Source organism: Cololabis saira, chromosome 14, assembly GCF_033807715.1.
Source record: "Cololabis saira isolate AMF1-May2022 chromosome 14, fColSai1.1, whole genome shotgun sequence".
NCBI lineage: Eukaryota > Metazoa > Chordata > Actinopteri > Beloniformes > Belonidae > Cololabis > Cololabis saira.
In genome coordinates, this window is record NC_084600.1 from 11,166,439 (window position 1) to 11,187,454 (window position 21,016).

At 39.5% G+C, this 21,016-nt stretch overlaps 2 protein-coding genes across 2 annotated transcripts; one reads left to right on the top strand and one right to left on the bottom strand.

Moving 5' to 3' along the window:
- Window positions 1-6,864: 6,864 nt before the first annotated feature.
- xrra1 (X-ray radiation resistance associated 1) lies at window positions 6,865-16,316 on the bottom strand. Its single transcript, XM_061739386.1, has 14 exons — window positions 16,244-16,316; window positions 13,562-13,692; window positions 13,395-13,466; window positions 13,235-13,307; window positions 13,048-13,145; window positions 11,936-12,084; window positions 9,321-9,419; window positions 9,139-9,239; window positions 8,878-9,023; window positions 8,687-8,780; window positions 8,512-8,603; window positions 7,269-7,377; window positions 7,042-7,157; window positions 6,865-6,960 (listed from the first exon to the last, which is right to left on the bottom strand). Exons 1-14 carry the CDS (start codon window positions 16,314-16,316, stop codon window positions 6,865-6,867), a joined length of 1,449 nt encoding a protein of 482 aa, XP_061595370.1.
- A 1,121-nt stretch (window positions 16,317-17,437) lies between these two features.
- LOC133460241 (sialidase-3-like) lies at window positions 17,438-20,756 on the top strand. Its single transcript, XM_061740831.1, has 3 exons — window positions 17,438-17,556; window positions 17,852-18,091; window positions 18,944-20,756. The coding sequence occupies exons 2-3, from the start codon at window positions 17,867-17,869 to the stop codon at window positions 19,949-19,951; spliced, it is 1,233 nt and encodes a 410-aa protein (XP_061596815.1). The 5' UTR covers window positions 17,438-17,556; window positions 17,852-17,866; the 3' UTR covers window positions 19,952-20,756.
- Window positions 20,757-21,016: the final 260 nt, after the last annotated feature.

Sequence of the window (21,016 nt, forward strand, 5' to 3'; positions counted from 1 at the left end):
AAGTTACAGCTTGCTGCATCTACATGCTCCAGAAGGAAGCTCACGACTACTATTCCAGAGAAGAAGTTGAACAAGCCCGGACTGCTTTAGGTTTTGAAGACTGGTGTGAGAAACAACGGACAGAGAGCCCACAATTTCAATTCTGGGAGCTTGTGCTATCAATGCAGTTGGTGACTTTCTCGTTGATCATGTCTTTCAGAGACGCTAATTTCACTTTGTATTGCCAAGCACTGTCTGCACTCATCCCATTTTTCTTCGCAAACAACGTGAACTATGCCCGATGGCTTCCCATACATCTCAAAGACATGGTCTCTTTAGAACAAAAACATCCTCAACTGGCCAGAGAATTTCAACAGGGGAAGTTTGTAGTCCACAAGACCCATAAGCAGTTTTCTGGCTCAGCCATTGACCAAGCCCATGAGCAAGCCAATGCAATCGTCAAAGGTGACGGTGGTGCCATTGGAATAACGCACTGAGGCGATTGATGGTTACTGGACCAGAGGTGAGTCATTTGGCTTCTCAATATTAGTCTGCATCTGAGAAAAAAGTACCAAGTGAAGATAACAAACACCATGAGCAATCTTACCAGCGTCAGAAATCCTTCAGAGACCAGGTCCAGAAGTTGTTCTGTGTGATGAAGGCAACCCTTTTCAGGAGGATTCCAAAGACCTTCTTACGTTGGACACAAAAACAATTGCACATACTAGTGCTGCAGAACTCATTAGGACTCATTTTGACAAAGGTAAGGCTGCCTCCAGAAACTTTTTCGAAAGTCTGGGTGATGAGTCTTCTTTCTACAAACCAATAAAGAAGAACAAGGTTAGCTTCTTTCGTCAAGATGCAGAATCACAAAGACAAGAAGATGCAAGTGCTAAAGGATGACTGTCGCCTCTTTTCACAGCTCTTCATATCATGTCAATCCCGTGAATGTGATCTTCTAGAGTTCTTCAAACATGAGAACCAGTCTTGTATGTACTATGTATGACAAGAACGGCACGGTTGATGGGGTAGATAATGCAAGATTTGACCTGTTTGCACGGAAGCAGAGGTCATACAATGCCATTCCACCTTCAAGGTCATCTCTTGCACAGCATGTGAAGCGTGCCACTTATCAAGCTGCTTGTGTCTGGAGTCAGGCAAGTGTATGCCAGATGCATGCAGAGAACCCTGCCAACTGGGGGTGGCAAGGAAAAGATGCCACTTGGCAAGTAGTGTGGATGACACTCCCACCAATTGCCCAGAGCTGTGAACAACTCACGAAGGGCAAGTGCAAAAAGGAATGTTGCAGAAGATGCAAGTGCTACTGTTTTGGCCTCCAGTGCACACAGCTGTGTGCCTGCAATTGTGACGATTAGAAAAAAATGTGATACAGAAAATTGGAGGAGGGGGACTATAATTTGATGCCAAAACAATCAAAATCTAATTATATAATCACAATCCAGGTCAAAAACCATATAAACCTCTCGTCTTTTGCCTGCAGACATTTTGGAAAATGGCAGCCATATTGTTGTTTTATTTGCATGGCTAATGGGGGAGGGGGTGGGGGGTCCCAAGATTATAGTCTGATGTCAGAATAATCAAAATTGGATTTTCCAATCACATTCCAGGTCAAAAAACACATAAAAACTGCTTTTGTGGCGGCCATTTTGGAAAACGGCAGCCATATTGTTTTTTTTTGCGTGGCTAACGGGCTTTTTTGAAAAAGTAGACCTAGAAGATACTTTGTGCAAAATTTGGCGCTTGTCTCACAAAGTGAACGATCGTTTCACTAATGTGCCTGGCTAGCTGAGGAGAGAATTAAAAAGGGATCTAGACGGGCGATAAGGAACGACAAGATCCACCAGGAGCTCTGTCACTTCATAGCTGCTAGTGGCTCCAGCTGACTTTTCAGCAGCGCCGAGACAAACTAAAAAAAAATTAAAAATTAAAATTGAAGCTTCTTTCACTCTAATTTTTTAACTTGATATCAAACACAAGTCACAGACCCAGCAGCACATTTATCATCCCCTCCATTATCTACATCTTTAGTGTTGTTGTCTTCTTGTTTAGATCACACAATCAAATACGTCACAGCAGCTTCACTCCAACCTCCCACTTCTGATCTGGGTATTGAATAGAAACGATGGCAAGGCGAGTCGAGAGGAGTTGGGCTGAGTAGGTGCTAGTGTAAAAGCGCCAATAGAGTCAGACCTGAAGGTCTGCAAGGACAAGCTACATAAGATTCTACAGCACCTCTTCAACCTCAACTTGAGCCAGATAAAGATTCCTGTGCTGTGAAATCTTTATCTATCTCCCCTCAGAGACTATAGATGAGTTGCCTTAACATCAGTCATCATGAAAGTCCTGGACAGAATGTTTTTGGCCGACCTTAGTGAGTAAACAGGCATTTTTTAGGACCCACTGGAGTTTGGGGTTGGAGTTGAAAACATTATCCACATGCATCCAGGAGTGTACTTTGGACAAAGCATCTGGAAATTTATCTTGACAAAGTAGCCAACACTATGAGTATTTTGTTATTTTATTTCTCTGTTTGCTTTTTCACAGCTGAATCTGCACAGGTGGATTCCTTCACTGTGGCCTGGATTATGAACTAGCTGACAGAAAGGTTTGTGAGAGTGACAGGTTGTGTGTCTGAGTGGTGTTGTCAGCAGGACAGGGGACAGAAGACACAGACAGTTTCTTCCCCCAAGCTGTTGCTCTGATGAACTCTCATCACTCATAGAGTCTCAGAGGAATCAATCACGTGCAATAATAATAGCAATAGCAACTGCTAACAATAGCAGTTACATGCTGTAACAAGCACCTTTCGGCAATAATCATGTCTGCCTCACTCTGCTGCACCTCTCACTTTTTTTGTATTTTTTCTATAATTTTTTCTATAATTTGTTTTGTATAATTGTATATATGTTATTTTATTCAGAAGTGTCATTTTTCTCTACCTTAAAACTGCTGCACCTTAGTTTTTTTTATTTTTATATATGTCAACAAGTACCACATTTGTTTATTTACTGCCTAAAGAGCGAAATAACCAGAGTCAAATTCCTTGTTGGACAATGTTCAAACCTGGCCAATAAAGATGATTCTGATTCTGATTCTGATTCTATCAAATATTGACCAATCAGAAGAAGGGGCGGGGCTAATTCAGGCCCATGAAGCTCAAGGACTCAATACCGATTCCGGTGACACCACCCAAGACTCTATGTCAAACCATTCAAAAGTTATAGCAGAAAATAGGGACTATCAAATATGGACCAATCAGATGAACGGGGGGCACGCTTTTTGGCGTCTAGCATCGCCAAGGTAACACTTTTGACTGAGAAAAGTCATGTGCATCGTCGCAGGATCGAGCCGCACATTTTGATGTATAACACACCTGGGTGCACGTGTTACGGGTCCCAAGGGTGAGGACCGTGGTAAACAAATATGTGTACCTGTAAAAAGCAGGTGGAGTACGGAGCAATTAAAGCGTGATGCTTCTTCGTTCTCCGCCAGGTCATTTCTTTATTTACAATATCATTAACACATTGATTTTTTTTATCATGACGTCACATCGTCACATTCTCTTTCACCCTTAGCTGAAATTCAAAATAAAACAAATACCAAACATAAACTCCGTTCATTCGGTGGTATTTACCGTGCTTTAACGAGCGTTCACCTTTAACGTGCTCGAAACGTGCTCGTCACATAATGGCGGCGGCCCGCGTGTAATGGCGGCCATCCGAAACTCTCCCGTTTCTCACCATTTTACACACAAAAACTTAACTTAACTAACTTAACTTAACTTAACTAAAATATTTAAACTCTCTTCCTTCCTTCTTATAACAGGAAAACAACATTTTACACCCACATTCGTCGGCCCCATATACTGACTGTAAAAAGCAGGTGGAGTGCGGAGCAATTAAAGCGTGATGCTTCTTCGTTCTCCACCAGGTCACTTCTGAGGTGGCAGGAACAGGTGCACCACTTTTACCGCACCCCGGAACCCCTGGAGCGACCACAACGTTCCACCCCACTGCTTCCCAGTATAAACGTTCCCCTTTACAACGGTTATTGAATTAAAAATAAAATACATTAAATAAAAATACACATTTTGATACATCACATTCTTGTGACCACTCCCTCACAGGGGTGTCACACACGTTACGGTTCGGGCCGCAACGGCCGAAGAAAAGGCATAAATTGCGCCAAAATTACACAATTAATTCAAAATGGCCGACTTCCTGTTCGGTTTCGGCCATGGCGCCAAGAGACTTTTCTTTAAGTTGCGACATGATACAGGTGTGTACCGATTTTCGTGCATGTACGTCAAACCGTATTGTGGGGCTTGAGGCACGAAGTTTTCAAGGCAACGCCCATTAATGCAAACCATTAAATATCACATTTTTCGCCAGGCCTGGCTTGCGTGCAAAATTTGGTGACTTTTGGGACACATTTAGGGGGGCAAAAAGGCCCTAATTTCGTCGGAAAAATAAAAACGAGAAAAACGCGAAAAACGCGAAAAACGAGAGAAATCCCTACAGATACAATAGGGCTTTCGCACTGTCATTGCTCGGGCCCTAATAATAATAACCACAATCATATGCTGTAACAATGCACCTTTCAATAACCATGTCTACCTCGACTGCTGCACCTTTCACTTTTTTTTTTAATTGTATGTTGTATGTTAATAAGAGTTGTCATTTACCTATTTACTGTACAGTGAGGAAAATAACCGAGTCAAAATCCATGTCTTATCTGACCTGACTTGGCCAAATAAACATGATTCTGATTCTGATTCTGTACTCCCACCATTTCGCTTCCCTCTGTACACCTCAGACTTCCAGTCCAACTAATGGTCTTACCATCTCAAGAATTGCACACGGACTCCGGAGCTGTGATGACAGTAGACTGACTACTACTGGTGCACCACTTTGTGACATGGTAAGGGAACAGCCACCTCAAACTGAATATTGAAGATAGAGGAGACGATTATATATTTTAGGAGGGTCAGGAATAAATCAAATACTACAGGTATTTCCAATCTGGGGGCAGACGGTGAAGGTGGTGCAGGAATACAGTCTACAATTGTCTACACCAGTGGTTCCCAAACTTTTTTTGCCAGGCCCCCCTTTTGTACGTAAAAGAATTTTCGAGCCCCCCCCGACCCCAACACAGACACACACATCTTTTGCATTCAAATGCGACTGCAATTTATTTCATATATTGAACATATGTGCGAAAAAACTGTCCATCTCTGTAAAAATAGATTTTTAACCTGACCAGCTCACAGAGATTGAAACAACAACAATACAAACAGGAGCCAAAATCTGAACATTTGCTCTACAAAAATTACACCTTTCCAGTGATGTGAGTGGGCTTGCTTCATGTGTGCAACACATTTCTTTTTTCCCCTTTTTACTGTACAATACAGTATGTATTACTTTCAACATATTTTTTTCCAAAAGTAACCAGCTCCCTGAGGAAAAAAAAACAGCAGCAACAGCTAAACAAATAATCAAAATCTCAACAATTGCTCTGCAGAAATGTCAGCTTTAATCCCCACACCTTTTCAGTGAGTGGGGTGGGCTTGCTTCATGTTACAGATCCTCTCAAACCGGGGTTGCAGGTGATTGTCACATGCATCTTCCTTCCAGTAGCACCGGGTAGTTGTGGGGCCTTAAGCAGCAGGTCCTGGTTAGATTCCCGCCGGCCAGACCATTACTTCATGTCATTCCCCTTCTCTCTTCCCCCTATTTCCTGTCTCTCTCTCACTGCACATATGTATTGAAGGCAAAATCTTATAGAAATAAAAAATCTTAATTATTATTATTATTTTTTTAATTAATCTACCTTCCAACCTTGCCGCGCCCCCCTGCAATAGCGCCGCGCCCCCCAGTTTGGGAACCACTGGTCTACAGGAAGGACCACAGCACACTGTAGTTGTTGAGGAAGCTAAGGTCCGTCAACATTTGCAACAAAAATTAGCATTTTCTTCTATAAGACATTTTCAGTGTTGTATTGGGGTAGCAGGATCAGTGACCACAGCCTTCACTGCAGGAGTTGTCTGAAGTATTTGTAATTCATTTTTCTTTCTAACTCTGTATTTTTTGTCAACTTGCAACAGTATCATTTCCCTTTGGGATTAATAGATTGTCATTAATTTAAATTCAGTTCAGACTGTTTAGTCTGCCTGCCTTAAAAAAATGACAAGACAGTCCAGTTCTATGCTTACAAGTGAAATATATCAACAAATTCTTGATGCACCCATGGGATGCATACATGCTCTTTGGTGGTGCAGCTGTTCTAAACCGTCAAATCCAGCAACAGTCTGAGAAACAGTTTCTGCAGATGCCATCTCATCACAACTGCAGACAATAATTGTACATGGTGTACATCCCACGTCTTTTTTCAAGTGGTTAACATAAAAAAAATGTGTTGGCTGTAAGCAGTCAGTGTTGGGTGTCAAAGTTATTGTTTGAAAGATGCTCAACATGCCTTTTGTACTTTTGGCTTGAGATTTATTCTCGTAATTTCCAGTCACAGCAAGATCAGCAGGGAGTTATTCAAGTTAAAATGAAACCAAAGCCAAGCTAAGCACTCAAATAAATTGAAACATGTGCACAGATGGAGGCTCCGCTCCTCTTTGGTCCCTGTTTCTCAACCCTGCTACTTGTTTCATTGTTTTCACAAAGACCTCCTTTACTTTGACTTCATTATCCTCAGTGATGATAGAACTTCCTTATATTCTTCTCTCTTAAAACCTTTTTGTCGTGTGTAGTGCTGCCTGCACAGAAAACAACGTGTTACATAAAAGTGACAGTGTAATTGGTATATTAGTTGACATTTCATATATATAAAGTAGACTTGTGCATACAGTACAGTACCTCAGTCAATATTGTACTGTTTTTTTATGGCTTCATACATCTCATCAACCCTTTCATGTGATTGCTTTACTGGTCTCAGAAGTGGTAAAATCTGTGTCTAAAATAAGATAATATTTACTACAACCTGAAAACACTGATGTGCATTTACACCCAATTATTGTGCAAGGAAAAAAGAAACCTTTTTCTTTCTTTCTCTGTACGATGTCTGGATGCTATCAAGTTTTGGTTTGGACTCTCTGTAGACATTAAGATTCTTCAGTCTGTACTCCAGCATCCGAACAGCTGTTGACTTTCCTGTTTGAAGAAAGGAATCACTTTTCCCTTTGGGCTGACTGTAAGGCCAAACTTTTGCATGAACAACATAATAATCTGCCATTGAGGAAAACTATGTTCATCACTGCTCACCAACATGCTTCAACACATCAGGACTCGCTTTTGAATCCGTCATAATTTGGCAGCACATGGATTGTTCATGACTAGTTCTGCTGCCCTGATTCTCCTCAGCAGTCATCCTCTGTTCAGATAAAGGACTGAATTCACACTCAGGTTCCTCTTCAGTCTGAGCAAGAATTATCGAAATGAGGAAATAAGAAGAAAATATTGATTAAAAAAAACTTCCAGAGACACTTATTTATGTATTTCTCTTTAAGTCTCCACTTACAGAACCTTAGATTCTTGATTATAGAAAGCTTGTCATGTACAAACCTGAAAACTGCTATTCTTGCCTTCATGCCCTGTTGTTCTCTTGACAGTCATTTCACGTTTATGGCCCTTTGTTTGTGTGGGACAAAAAGTATTCCTCAACAATGGCCCATCTGAACCTTCTTGGATGTCTTCTACCGGCTGGAATACGGAAATGTGGAGATAAAAGCAGTCATTCATGCAGAGAGAGTTTTGCAGTAGCTTCACACATTACTCTCGTACTCGTACTATATGATGCCCTATTTTCAACAGCTGACACAGTTTTTGGTAAAAAAAAAAAAAATTATATACAGGACTGTCTCAGAAAATTAGAATATTGTGATAAAGTTCTTTATTTTCTGACAAAAATGTCATACATTCTGGATTCATTACAAATCAACTGAAATATTGCAAGCCTTTTTTTATTTTAATATTGCTGATTATGGTTTACAGCTTAAGATTAAAATTCCCAGGATATTCAACTTTTTGAGATAGGATATTTGAGTTTTCTTAAGCTGTAAGCCATGATCAGCAATATTAAAATAATCAAAGGCTTGCAATATTTCAGTTGATTTGTAATGAATCCAGAATGTATGACATTTTTGTTTTTGTAATTGCATTACAGAAAATCACAATATTCTAATTTTATGAGACAGTCCTGTACAATATATCCCAGAGCCCCCTCAGTTCATTGCAGCTGCTTTTCTGCGTGGTAACAACTGGATAAGTGTACTTTGATCTGGAGCTGTGATGTCACAACATCATGTATATGAAACCTGCTCACTGAAGGACAAACTTTCCCACAGAGAGATTTACAAATACAGAGCACCAGTGTGCGTTAGCCTGGAAACTTTGGGTTAGTTTTGACTTCAAACACCCAAATATTGGCTTTCCAAACACACAAAATGATATTTTTACTATAGTATGTGTGTTTTAGATTCTCATAGCATTGCACCACACTCCCAACCTTCCATTTTGAATCCGGGGAAACTGCTCCTTTGGTCTTCTTCCACTTTATTTTTAGTCTCTTTTGAAGGTAAGTCAGTAAAGGAGAGTCTCCTGCGTTCAAGTACATACATTTAGGTGATTTACCAAATTCTACAACAACTTTTTATCAAATGTGTTTAAAACTGGGAAATTACCTCTCCGTTTTGTAGCTAAAGGGTTAGAGTGAATATCTATTTCACGAAGCTTTGGGAAAATATCAGCAGCAATCAGGGCTTCTTCTTTGTCAATCTGAAAACAAGCACCTGATGAGACATGGCAGCTCAAAAAAGAAAAAAAACAAACACTATTGCTGTATAGTTTGGTTTTATGACAAATCTCAGCACACCTGGTTCTCCGCTAGGTTGAGGAACTGGAGTTCTGGTAGAGGAAGAGGAAGACTGGATCTACTGCAGTTTTCCTCCCAAGCGCCAGTGTGAAATGACTTTAAAACCTTCAAATGTTCTTCAGTGGTAAGATTTACCTCAGTGTGCACTGGAATAGCAAGCAAATATCACAAACTAAATATATCTTTGAGGATAAGCTACTAACGTTTCACACGTAGCTCTATTGTTGCATTATATACCACTCACATCAAACAAGCACTTACCCTCCTCTTCAACAGAAATATGCACATCTTTCAAACTGCTCGTCGCTTGCATGCATGGTATTTCTGAAATATTGTTTCTCTGTAGGTTTAGATACTTAAGCCTGTAAACGAAAATCTCAAATATTTATATGGTATGAGTATGCATTCGCCGACATAGAGGAGACCTAAAACCAAATACAGACCTCGGAAGGCTTGCCAGACTGTAGAAAACTCCACAGAATAGTTTGTTATCATCAAGCATCAGGACTTCAAGAACTTCAAACAGTTTGCCTTCAGTTGGTCTGCAGAGAGAAAAAAAGATAAACTGCAGATTAACATACATGACTAAATGTATACATATAAATGTTTTTTCTGTGATTAAGATCATATATAGTTTTTTTAAGTGAAATCAAAAACTGATATACTACAATCTTTCAATACTGTTTGGAGCCACATTAGTCTGAAAGTATGTAATTCACATCGTCAATCATGGTTTTTTTAATCTCAACCAAACTTTACATCATGATGCATGTGCTGCACCGCTGAAGACGGCAACCCAAGACTGTTACACACAATCTAAAAGCATGGCTTGAATAATTCCGCCCTCTAAAACATTCTGTTCTGGACAGAGCTGTGAAACAAAATGACTGGAAAACGTGCTTTTGATCCACAATTTCAATAAAAAAAAAGGAGAAAATGACCCATTTTGTAATGTCACTAAAAACAGAATGCAATATTTTTCAAATCTCATAAACCCATATTATTTTCATAATAGATTATAAAAAGCAAAGTCAGGGAAAGTGACATGAAGATGGAGAACATGGAGAAGCAGTCGGGACGATGGGGCATGCAGCTTTCAAAAGGACATCATTAATTTAAAAAAATAGAACATAAAAAAAGGATTTATATATATATTCTTTAAATTCGGAATACATTTCATGACGCAATTGCATTTTCTGAAAAACAGATGTACATCCTGTAAATATCATCTGCTCTCCTGTAAAGCAAGTGCCTTGAAAATGGCCAAACTTCCTTCTCCACAATCAGGAGATTCAATTTGGAACATTTGTGCGCCCCCTTTTGGTCTTTTTGAAAACTGTTTTCAAGTTTCTAGATTTTCTCAGAAATTACCTGTTTGGACAAACTGTTAAATTATGAAATCATTTCCAATGTGCTGATGTAATGGAGCCATGAAAATGATTCCAAAAGTTAACTTTACAACTACAGAAACCCTTGCATCATTGTCTGGATAGTGAACACATTACATTTTAACTACATTGTGCTATGTGAGCTCAATACTATAATTAATCTATTGAGACCCGAGCTCGGGTTTTACTTGCATTTTAGGTTGGTTTTTTTTTAGCTATTAAATCGGTCAGAAATTAAGAAACATCTACCCATTAAAGGGTTAGGTTAGGTGATTGCAGCTCCCCTGAGGGGAATCAATACACTTCTCCCTCCTTCGCTCGTTAGCGTTCCAGAGATTGAAGACGGTAGTGTTGCACTCTTGCTCATACGACTAGTTCAGGATTCGTATGCACTATAGTACTTTGTCAGTGGTGTGTGGTATCTCTGAGTGAGTTTCAGAGCTTTTGTCGTGAGATGGAGTGTTACACCCGCAAACGTAATAACAGCCCACAAACGTAATAAACCACAAACGTAATACAAATCTGCAGTTTTGAATGTAATAATCCCACAAATGTAATAAATTCCCCACAAATGTAATAAAATTTGGCTACTGCAAACGTAATACTGAATTTCCTACAAATGTAATAACTATTACATTTGCAGGAAATTATTACATATATGGGAAGGTGAAAATCTGTAAATGTAATTTAGTTTAAGATTAAGATTCCCTGAATATTCTAATTTTTTGAGATAGGATATTTGAGTTTTCTTAAGCTGTAAACCATGATCAGCCATATTAAAATAATAAAAGGCTTGCAATATTTCAGTTGATTTGTAATTAATCCAGAATGTAAGACATTTTTGTTTTTGTAATTGCATTACAGAAAATCACAATATTCTAATTTTCTGAGACAGTCCTGTATATACATTTATAAATGTAATTTTAAACAAAATATTTAAATCTTATGATACCACCAGAGAGCAGTCTTAAGTGTCCACATTTGTGTACAACAGGTTCCAGTTACACCAAATTAAGTATTGCGGGGTAGACAACCAAAACTTTGATGTCCACGTAAGTGGATGCCAGGTCCCAGGAGGTTAAACCATATTTTCTCGAATCTGTTTGAAAAGATAAAATAAATAAATAAATGAAAATACAAATAAAATAAAGTAAATTACTAGAACCAGACTGGGGCACAATTAGATTTTAGTTACATAATAAGTAAACATTTTACTGGTGGAGATATTTGAAATAAATTGGTTTGTCCTTCATTGTGCCAGCTTCACTAAGACTCAGATCAACGTTTTCTTTTCTGTTTTTCTTTTCTTTTTGTACATTTTATATTAAAAGTATGTTGTTTTCTCATTTATGCTGTAGAGCTTTTGCAAAAAGTGGGCCTCAGTAGAAATGACTTGTGCATGTAGATTTGAGATGAACATCAAAGCAAAGTCTTTTCCCCCCAGAACAAAAAATGGAAGTGGACTCAGTTTTACATTCTTAACACAAAAGTACATTAAAGTTGACGACAAAAGCCCACAGCAGTTAGAAGAGAAGAACAAGTGCATCATCCGAGTTGACATGAAAAGTTACTTGATCCCAACTGTGGCATTTTTTCCATTAGAAGTAAGAACGTTTTGGAGAGAAAAAAAAAGTCCTATATGGTTGGTTTGTGGGAAACTAAATATTTACAGCTGAGTGGAGTCAGGGTTTGAGGAGCCCAGATCAGGAGGTAGACGCCTGAGATTATTTCCAGTCAGATGAAGGGCTTTGAGATGTGGAAGACGACCTACGGAGACGATGTCTTCAGGTGATAAACGGTTGTAGGACAAATCCAAAACCTATGGAGGTTCATATGCATCGTCAAAAAAACATGAGAACTTCATGACTTCAAAGTGAAAAGAATGGCTTTTTATTTCAGGAATACAGGACTGTCTCAGAAAATTTGAATATTGTGATAAAGTTCTTTATTTTCTGTAATGCAATTAAAAAAACAGAAATGTCATACATTCTGGATTCATTACAAATCAACTGAAATATTGCAAGCCTTTTATTATTTTAATATTGCTGATTATGGCTTACATTCCCAGAATATTCAAATTTTTTGAGATAGGATATTTGAGTTTTCTTAAGCTGTAAACCATGATCAGCAATATTAAAATAATAAAAGGCTTGCAATATTTCTGTTGATTTGTAATGAATCCAGAATGTATGACATTTTTGTTTTTGTAATTGCATTACAGAAAATCACAATATTCTAATTTTCTGAGACAGTCCTGTACTCTAGTTTTGTTTAACGCTACTCTATGTAGTGACACTTCTGACCACACGGGGGCAGCATATCCCATCTATGACGGACATACTGCGCATCATTTTTTATCCAAACTTTATTGAAAAACTGCAGGCATACAGACATTCATTTGTATGTAAAATAAAATCTTTCTCAGTGTAGATATTTACACTTGAATAATACAAATGTAAAAACATAAGAAAACATATACATTAAAATAAAATAAGGAACAAAATATCTCCTTATTCTGGAGTTACTGAAAGCTAAAAGCTATTAAAGTACAGCAGTGTTTGTTCACTTTTCTTATTTGACTTTAGCTCTAAAGTGTTTATATAAAAGTTTAATTCCACTGTAAATATATCAAAGTTTGGAAGGGATTTGGAGAACTTCATCTTATGAATATGAAATGACATACTGCACTTCATTCATTCAGTGTAGAAGCATTAATTACACTTTAGTTTAAGCATAATTGTAGTTACAGATATTGAGGACCAGGTATTGCAATTAATCTTACCTCGAGATGAGGGAAACTGGCAACATCCAATGTTATGTTGCAGATTCCATTTAAAGACAGATTGAGTTCTCTCAAAGCAGGAAAACAGCTGAAAGACCCTGTGGAGACCAGAAAAAGATTTCTGATAATTGTACATTTTACAGCTAGAAAATGAAGCTGAAGAGAAATCTGCATTTACTGTGATCACCTAAAGAGAGGGAGTTAATCGAAGCATCGATGTATGCTACATTTTCAAACACCTTGAGCTCTTCTGGTTTGACCTGTACACAATAAAGAAAAAAAATCTTGGGTTGCATTCATGCACAGACCATGAAATACAGCACGGAACAAACTGTGACATTTCTTACGGCCTTTAGTTTTCTCTCACTGATGTTGATAGAGCAGAGCTGAAACGGCTTCTCAACACAATGTATCTGGAGCTGCAGAATCATATGAAAAACTGTTCACAAAAGATTTAGAATTTTATTTGTCACATAAACAATTGTGTCATATACCACGTGTTTTCATTTCTCACCAATAGGAGTCCATCTAAAACACCAGCATCCTTGTGCTCATATTTGCTGGAAGCATCTTTGACTCTCCTCAACACAGCTCCGTGTTTCTGCTGCTTTGCCTTTCTGGAGGCCACAGGCCAATGACCAGCTCCTACCAGGAGAACAAAAGCTGGTATGTGAGCAGAAGTTGTTTGAAGATTCAGAAATGGCAACACATTTAAAGGCACTCTATACTGCAATACCACTTCTGTCCACACGGGGGCACATAGATCTGCTGTGGAGACAATAGAGGGTCTGCATTGACGTCACTTCCCCACTGGACCAGCCCCCTTACTCACACTGAGTGGCAAAAACAGCTGCAACTAGTGGAGAAGACGAGATAACAGCCGATTATCGGCTTAAATCAAAGGAAGTTGGACTTGACAGTGACCCGTACAGTTACCCCAAGAACCAGTGGTCCATGGACATTAATATTTGGCCACGAATCCAGTGTCCTGATATTTATATGTACTTAATTTCTACGCCGGGGAAATACACGAAGCAAAGCTTGAAGGCACACAAAAGTCTTGACGCTTGGTCCGACTTCAAGGCAGGATTTGTTGTAGAAATTAAAGTGACGAGGACACCAAACTTTATGATTTGACCTTTTAACGTTAGCTACCCAAAAATCCAACATTACCTGATACAAAATGGGAACCGCAAATCCACGTTTCGGTGCCTGGAATCCAGTTGTTTCTGTGAATTGCAGCGATCCATTTGTCTCTCTTAAGCTTAATTTTCGTCAGTCTGTAAAACGATAACTCCGATTTCTTGCTAAATCTATGAGTACAGTCGATCACACAACAGCTCTTTCTAGGGCTGGGCGATATGGAACAAAAGTCATATCTCGATATTTTCTAGCTGAATGGCGATACTCGATATATATCAATATTTTTTCTGTGCCATAATTGAGGTTTCCCCCAAAGCATTATAGCATAGCATCTCTGTTAGCTTCATTTTTTTCTGAGGCAAACCCTTAAAAAAACCTTCAGTTTTAATACAAAGCCTCGTGCCAAATGTCACACAGGTACCTTTATTAACAGAGGTCTGCACAATATCAAAATGTATAAAACAAATGAAAGAAAAATAAACTGCCTGCCTATATTGAATAAAAATGCTTCTTGAATAAAATAAAACAAATATCTCTTTCCTGCATAACAATTAAATTAAAATACACTGTGTTAATTAATACAATGTAGACAGTAACAGGCAGACTTTTCCACTGAGGTTGACAGTTGTGCAAATAACAAAACATTTGTGCAAATCTCAAATAAAACATTCAAGTCAATTTGTCACAAAATAAGCTATATCAAAATCATTAAAAAAAATAAATAAAATTTTAATCGATATAAACGATATTGTCTCGTACCATATCGCGTTTGAAAATATATCGATATATATTAAAACCTCGATATATCGCCCAGCCCTAGCTCTTTCCCATTTTAGATGTTTTCCAGTTGATCACACTGAAAGTTTACGCTGACACTCAGTCTTTCTGACACTCAGTCTTTCTGACACTCAGTCTTTCTGACACTCAGTGGGCGAAACCCGCTGTGAAGTCGCATCTGTGACGTCATGCTCATTCCCTCCCGCTGACAAGTCAGTGCTAATTATTAGGGGTGTTCTGGCGCTTCTTGTAATACCACTTTGTACCACTAGAGGTGCACTGCGTTGTGTCTTAAAGCAGCATCTGACACTAATCCTTCACTGCTATCATGTGGTCAGACATGGCATTGCTTCATGGAGTAGCTGCAGCTGCAGTCAACAGTTATTTTCATTATTGATTATTATTGATTATCTTACAACCTTTTGTCCACAATATAAATGCCTTTACAAAGGTTTTAAGCCAGCAACACAGTGATCTGAAAGCAGGGGCGGAGCAGGGGTCCCAGCCTAGGGGGGGCCAAGCATTCTAGATAGATCTAAACATCCCCGTTAAAACATAATCGCTAAAAATGCCACAGATCAGCCCCTCTGATACACAACCACAGCAGCAGCAACACGGTCAGAACCATCACATGAGGTGAGAAGGGACTATTTCTTTCATTTTTATTTTTTAAACAACTTCATCCTTATGAACGCAATTGTTATATAGTCCAACTTTCCTTATTTTATTCAGAACACAGTGGGCCCGGGGCGACCGCCCCCCCCCCCCCCCTACCCCCCCACCTGCTCCACTAGTGTCTGAAAGGCTTGGTAATGATATCTCACATGCAATCTGCATTTTTCAAAAAAAAATAAAAAAATAGCATGAATAAAAAGAGATTGCATTCGAAAAAATATATGTCATTAGATACAAATTTGACTGTCCAGTATTATTTAAGTATGTTACAATTACAGGAGTTTTAAAATGTGTCAAAGAGGACAGTGAGTTTTAACTGGGTTTGATGTTCTCGTTAAATATTTTCCACAATTTTATATTCTGTGACTGGCAACATTTAGTTTTATCCAACCCAGTTAGTGGATACTGTGGATACATTTTTGTAAGATGTGTGTTTTTCTTAATCTTTTTAAAGTCTGTGTCCAAATTTTTGACTCAACAACATTATTTTAACAACATTTAAATTTTTTTCATAATTTGTTTTGATGGCACCCTTTTAATACTAATTAAATGTGCCTAAAGAAAAGATAATATAAACTTTATTTGACATAATTTGACTCACCCTCTCTCCTTGGACGCTGTGATCTCTTGACCGGGAGACAATTGGTGGTATAGTTGTATCCACCTGAAGCCATTCCGTGTCTAATCCATTTATCAACAAAGAGCTATTCGTGCAATAGGTTGAATACATCCAAAGCTGTCAGAGACCTTCGTTGTATTTCACAAACTGATCGGTTATTGGATCCTGGGGCTCTGTATCCTAGCAACAGCATGCAACGCAAGACTGCCCCTCCGCACCAGCAGGGGGCGGTAGGGGGCGTCCGTGTCCGTCTAGCGGAAGCGAGGACTGCTCGTTGCTCGTCAAAGACGACTCTTGATGGCAAGCTCACTCCCTCCCGTCACAGCGTGATGTAGCTCAGACTATTTCAGATGTGTCATTACAAATATGTACCTGTTACCTTGTATCAATTTTGTGGAGGACAAGTTTATATATAGATATATATATGTGTGGTGTGATTATGTGTGTAAGTAGATATACACATAGATATAGAGCAGATACAGTATAGTGTAAATAAGTATATTTATATAAATATTTATATGGGCATGTGGTACAAATATATAGAAATATTCAACTATGTGTATGTATGCATGTATAAGTATGTGTGTGAGTATAATTACAGTATATAATAATAATAATAATAATAATAATAATAATAATAATAATAATAATAATAATAATAATAATGTTATTTAGCAGTGTGAGTACAGTGTGTGAATATTTATAAATACAGGTTAAATAGTCAGAAAATGGCGGTAGGACTAAATAAGTTTACCCTTCTTCCTGCTCCTTTTTTGGCACATGTAAATCAAGATAGCAAGTTTTAAAGGATGAAATTCTTTGCTTTGTTGTTTTGTTTTCTTAAACTTCTCATGAAGTGTTGTTTCTTTTTTTTTTTTTTTTACATGTACAAAAATAAAATAAATCAAATCAAATCAAAAGTTAGGCACCAGACAGGTTTAGTTGAATCATTTTGCTCGCTTAAATTCATAATTGACCTGTGATACGTTTTTGAAGTAAAGGGTTGTTTGTCTTTTGCTGCCAACTCTCAGAATGAACTATTTTCACAATATAATAAAATAACAAATATTTAATATCGACGCTCTGCTATTCAAGAACGGACTCGTTAATGTTTTTCCGTCAAGAAGCGAACCCGGAAGTGAGTGGGACTAATCCTCTCGCTCTGCTACCGTCTTCGTTTCTGGCGGAGCTACAGCATCGGTGTCGTGAACATCAGAGGTCCCTGGATTTCTGCTACAAAAATACGTGATAATGCGGAGATCGAGGACGGCCCGGGAGAAGAGTGGCGAGTAAAGGTGAGCTTTGTGTCATGCTGGCGCGCTATGCAGCATGGAAGAAGCTTTTCTCGCTCCTCCTACTCTGCGGAGCAGCTGTAGTGTGAACTCTTCCTGTAAATGTAAAGCCTGATTTATGGTTCCGCGTTAAATCGACGCACAGAGCCTATGGCGTAGGGTACGCGGCGACGCGCATCGTACACGCAGAGCCTACGGCGTAGGTGTAACGCGGGACCATAAATCAGCCTTAAGCTTAAAGGTTATTACAAGATGACAAAACAAAGTGCTTGTCGTCATTATGCTGAATATATTCTAGGAACTCAAATTCACAATGGGAAACAGATCATCCAAGAGTGACAGCGGAGAGGAACCAGTGAAAACAACTTTGTTTGAGAGGGAGGTGAGTGGGATAACCTACAGGATTCCTGCCCTCCTGTACCTCAGACACAGCCACACGTTCCTGGCCTTTGCTGAGAAGAGAGCATCTCCCTGTGACCACGATGCCAAGATTCTTGTCATGAGAAGAGGATCGCTGAAAGATGATGGATCTGTTCAGGTTATTATTTCCGCTCAAAATCAACCAATAAGCTTCTGCTTCAATACTAACAGCCAGTACTCGAGTTGTAAAAAAAAAAAAATCAGGGGGGATGGTGGATTTTATCTTATGGGGACAGATAATTTGTGCTGATTACAAATAATATAATATATTACAAATAATAGCAGTGACCAAAACACCTGCAGAAATACTGCAGGAATGACATAGCAGCAGTTAAATGCAGCCTTCTGTAAGCTTTAAATATCCACTGGGCTTACATCAAATACATCAAAACACAACAATAAAAAACACTTTTCTGAACTTATCAATATGACTCTGTCCTTCACAGGATAAGTAAAATGGATCACTGCAAAAACTCAAAATCTTAACAAGAATATTTGTCTTATTTCTAGTTAAAATGTCTCATTTTAGTAAAAAAATCTCATTACACTTAAAACAAGACTCATCACTGGAAAAAACAACAATTTTCACCTGTTTCAAGTAGATTTTCACTTGAAATAAGTAGAAAAATCTGCCAGTGGGACAAGATTTTTTTTGCTTGTAACAAGAAGATAAATCTTCACTGGGAGATTTTCCTACTTATTTCAAATGAAAATTTACTTGAAACAGATGAAAATTGTCAAATAAGTTATTTTTCTGGTGATGACTCTAAATGTTGAAATAGCAGTAAAACCACATTCATTGATGAAATGACATAAGGGATGGAAAGGGGGGATGGCAGTTTTACAGGGGGGATGATTTGGACCGTTTTTATTTCAGGGGGGATGTCATCCCCCCTCAACTCGAGTACTGCTAACATCCAAGGTTAAGTGCTCTTTTTCAGTGTTGTCTTTCCCCCCCTGATTCCTCTAGTGGTCCTCCAGTCAGGAGCTTTCGTCTGCATGTCTACCAAACCACCGCACCATGAACCCCTGCCCGGTGTACGAGAAGAACAGCAACATGCTGTTCCTGTTTTTCATCTGCGTGTGGGGAAACACCACGGAGTGTAAGCAGATCATCACAGGTAAGAACAAGACGCGTCTGTGCTGCGTCAGCAGCGGCGACGACGGCCGGACGTGGAGTCCGGCGACAGACTTGACGGAGAGCGTCGTCGGAGAAGCCGTCCACAAGTGGGCCACGTTCGGCGTGGGCCCCGGTCACGGAGTCCAGCTGGAAAACGGCAGATTGATCATCCCCGCGTACGCCTACTACGTCCCTTACAGATGCGGCTCCTTCCCCATCCCTTTCACGGTCTACCCGCGGGCTCTGTCGGTGTACAGCGAGGACTTGGGGCAGACGTGGCACGTTGGTAAGATGCTTCAGAAGAAGTCGTGTGAATGTGAAATGGCAGAAATTATAGACCATGAGGGCAGGAGTCATCTATACTGCAATGCTCGTCGCACCGGGGGCCACAGATGTGAAGCCCTGAGTGAAAACAGTGGCCTCTACTTTGACAAGCCCCACATGGCTCCGGAGCTTGTTGAACAACCGTCGGGCTGCCAGGGCAGCGTCATCGGCTTCCCCGCGCCTGAATTCATCCCCAACGACGATGCCGAGAGCAAAGCTTGCGGCACGTCCCTCCTGTCGCCCGACACACAGACCTGGCTCCTCTTCATGCACCCGACCAACAAGTCCAGTCGGAAGGACATGGGTGTGTATTTGAACCGATCCCCCCTGCACTCCTCCGGCTGGGACAGGCCCAGGATCATCCACAGCGGCCCCAGCGGGTACTCGGATCTGGCTTACAACGTGGACAGGGATCGCTTTTCTTGCCTAATGGAGTGCGGGACAGAAAGTGAACTGGAGCAGATCGCGTTCATGTCGTTCTCCCTCAACGATGTCATGCAGTCGTGCAATAAGAAAGACAAGAAGATGTGCTGAATTGTTGGTTGTTTTAATGTCTGTGTTAACAAAGCTCTCTCTAATATTAGCCGGCACCTGAAAAAAAAATAATTCCAAGTGACTCGATATGCTGTGGAGTTACATTTGTCTGTGTTTACTATTCTCCGTTGTGGAGACGACAGTGCATGCACCAGTCATGTGTTTTCTTGTTTCCAGGTTTACAAAACTAATTCAAGTCTCAATATTATTCACATGTGTTCTATATTGAAAAGAAAATTATTTTTCATAGGTTTGGTGGTTGATTGCAAGCATGCAGTGCTGGGTCCTTTTTTTATTTAAACAGGCTTTGTGTGTCGTATCTTTTGAAAAGCATTCGATACCTTATCCTGTATCTGTATGATGAAATGTCAGTTTTTTCTGAAATGTGGAAAGAATGATCCCTACCTCTTTTTATTTCAGTATGACCATTATAGCAGGCCTTTTAAAGTAGAGAGAGGAGTTCACCTCATACTCAGTCTCTCCTTTACATGTAGTATCATCTGATTCACATATGCCTTCAATGCTATCCTTTACACCTTATACGCTGTGCAACAGCCTTTCAACCTGCACAGGGTTCAGTGGGTGCCATAAAACCTGACAGGAAGGACAAGCATTTAGTATATTTATAAGAGTAAGCTAATCCACGATGAGACCGACTACACTGATCCCCATCTGTGTTTGTTTGGCTTTTTCTTTCTTACAATCAACCACAAGTAAACTTGATTCCTTTAAAGGGAAAGTTCCGTTTTTTACAACCTGGACCTTATTTCTGGCATTTTTTATGCTCGTATACTCACCCAGAAAAGTTTGGTGTCATTTGGAGTCCTTCGGAAGATATTAGGAGTTTTTTGCGAGCCGCTTCTCCATATAACGGTAGTGAACGGGGCACAGCGGGACACAGACGATGCAGCGTCTAAATAACACACGATTGCTGCGAAACTCGTTCATTTCTTTTATGAATCACTACATCTGCTTCGTGCATCTTGCAGGACCTGTTGTCTACATCCGGGGCTGTGTGTGTAACAAGGAAATCAGTTTGTAAACAAGACCTCTGACCTGCATGAC

What these genes read in the sequence shown, in the direction of transcription:
- LOC133460241 (XM_061740831.1), top strand. Translation starts at nt 17,867, where the DNA reads ATGGGAAACAGATCATCCAAGAGTGACAGCGGAGAGGAACCAGTGAAA. An exon ending in AAGATGATGGATCTGTTCAG is followed by an intron (nt 18,092 to 18,943) that starts GTTATTATTTCC and finishes TGATTCCTCTAG; the next exon opens with TGGTCCTCCAGTCAGGAGCT.
- xrra1 (XM_061739386.1), bottom strand. Translation starts at nt 16,316, where the DNA reads ATGGCTTCAGGTGGATACAACTATACCACCAATTGTCTCCCGGTCAAG. An exon ending in TTTTAGATGGACTCCTATTG is followed by an intron (nt 13,467 to 13,561) that starts GTGAGAAATGAA and finishes ATGATTCTGCAG; the next exon opens with CTCCAGATACATTGTGTTGA. An exon ending in CCAGTTTCCCTCATCTCGAG is followed by an intron (nt 12,085 to 13,047) that starts GTAAGATTAATT and finishes GAACCTCCATAG; the next exon opens with GTTTTGGATTTGTCCTACAA.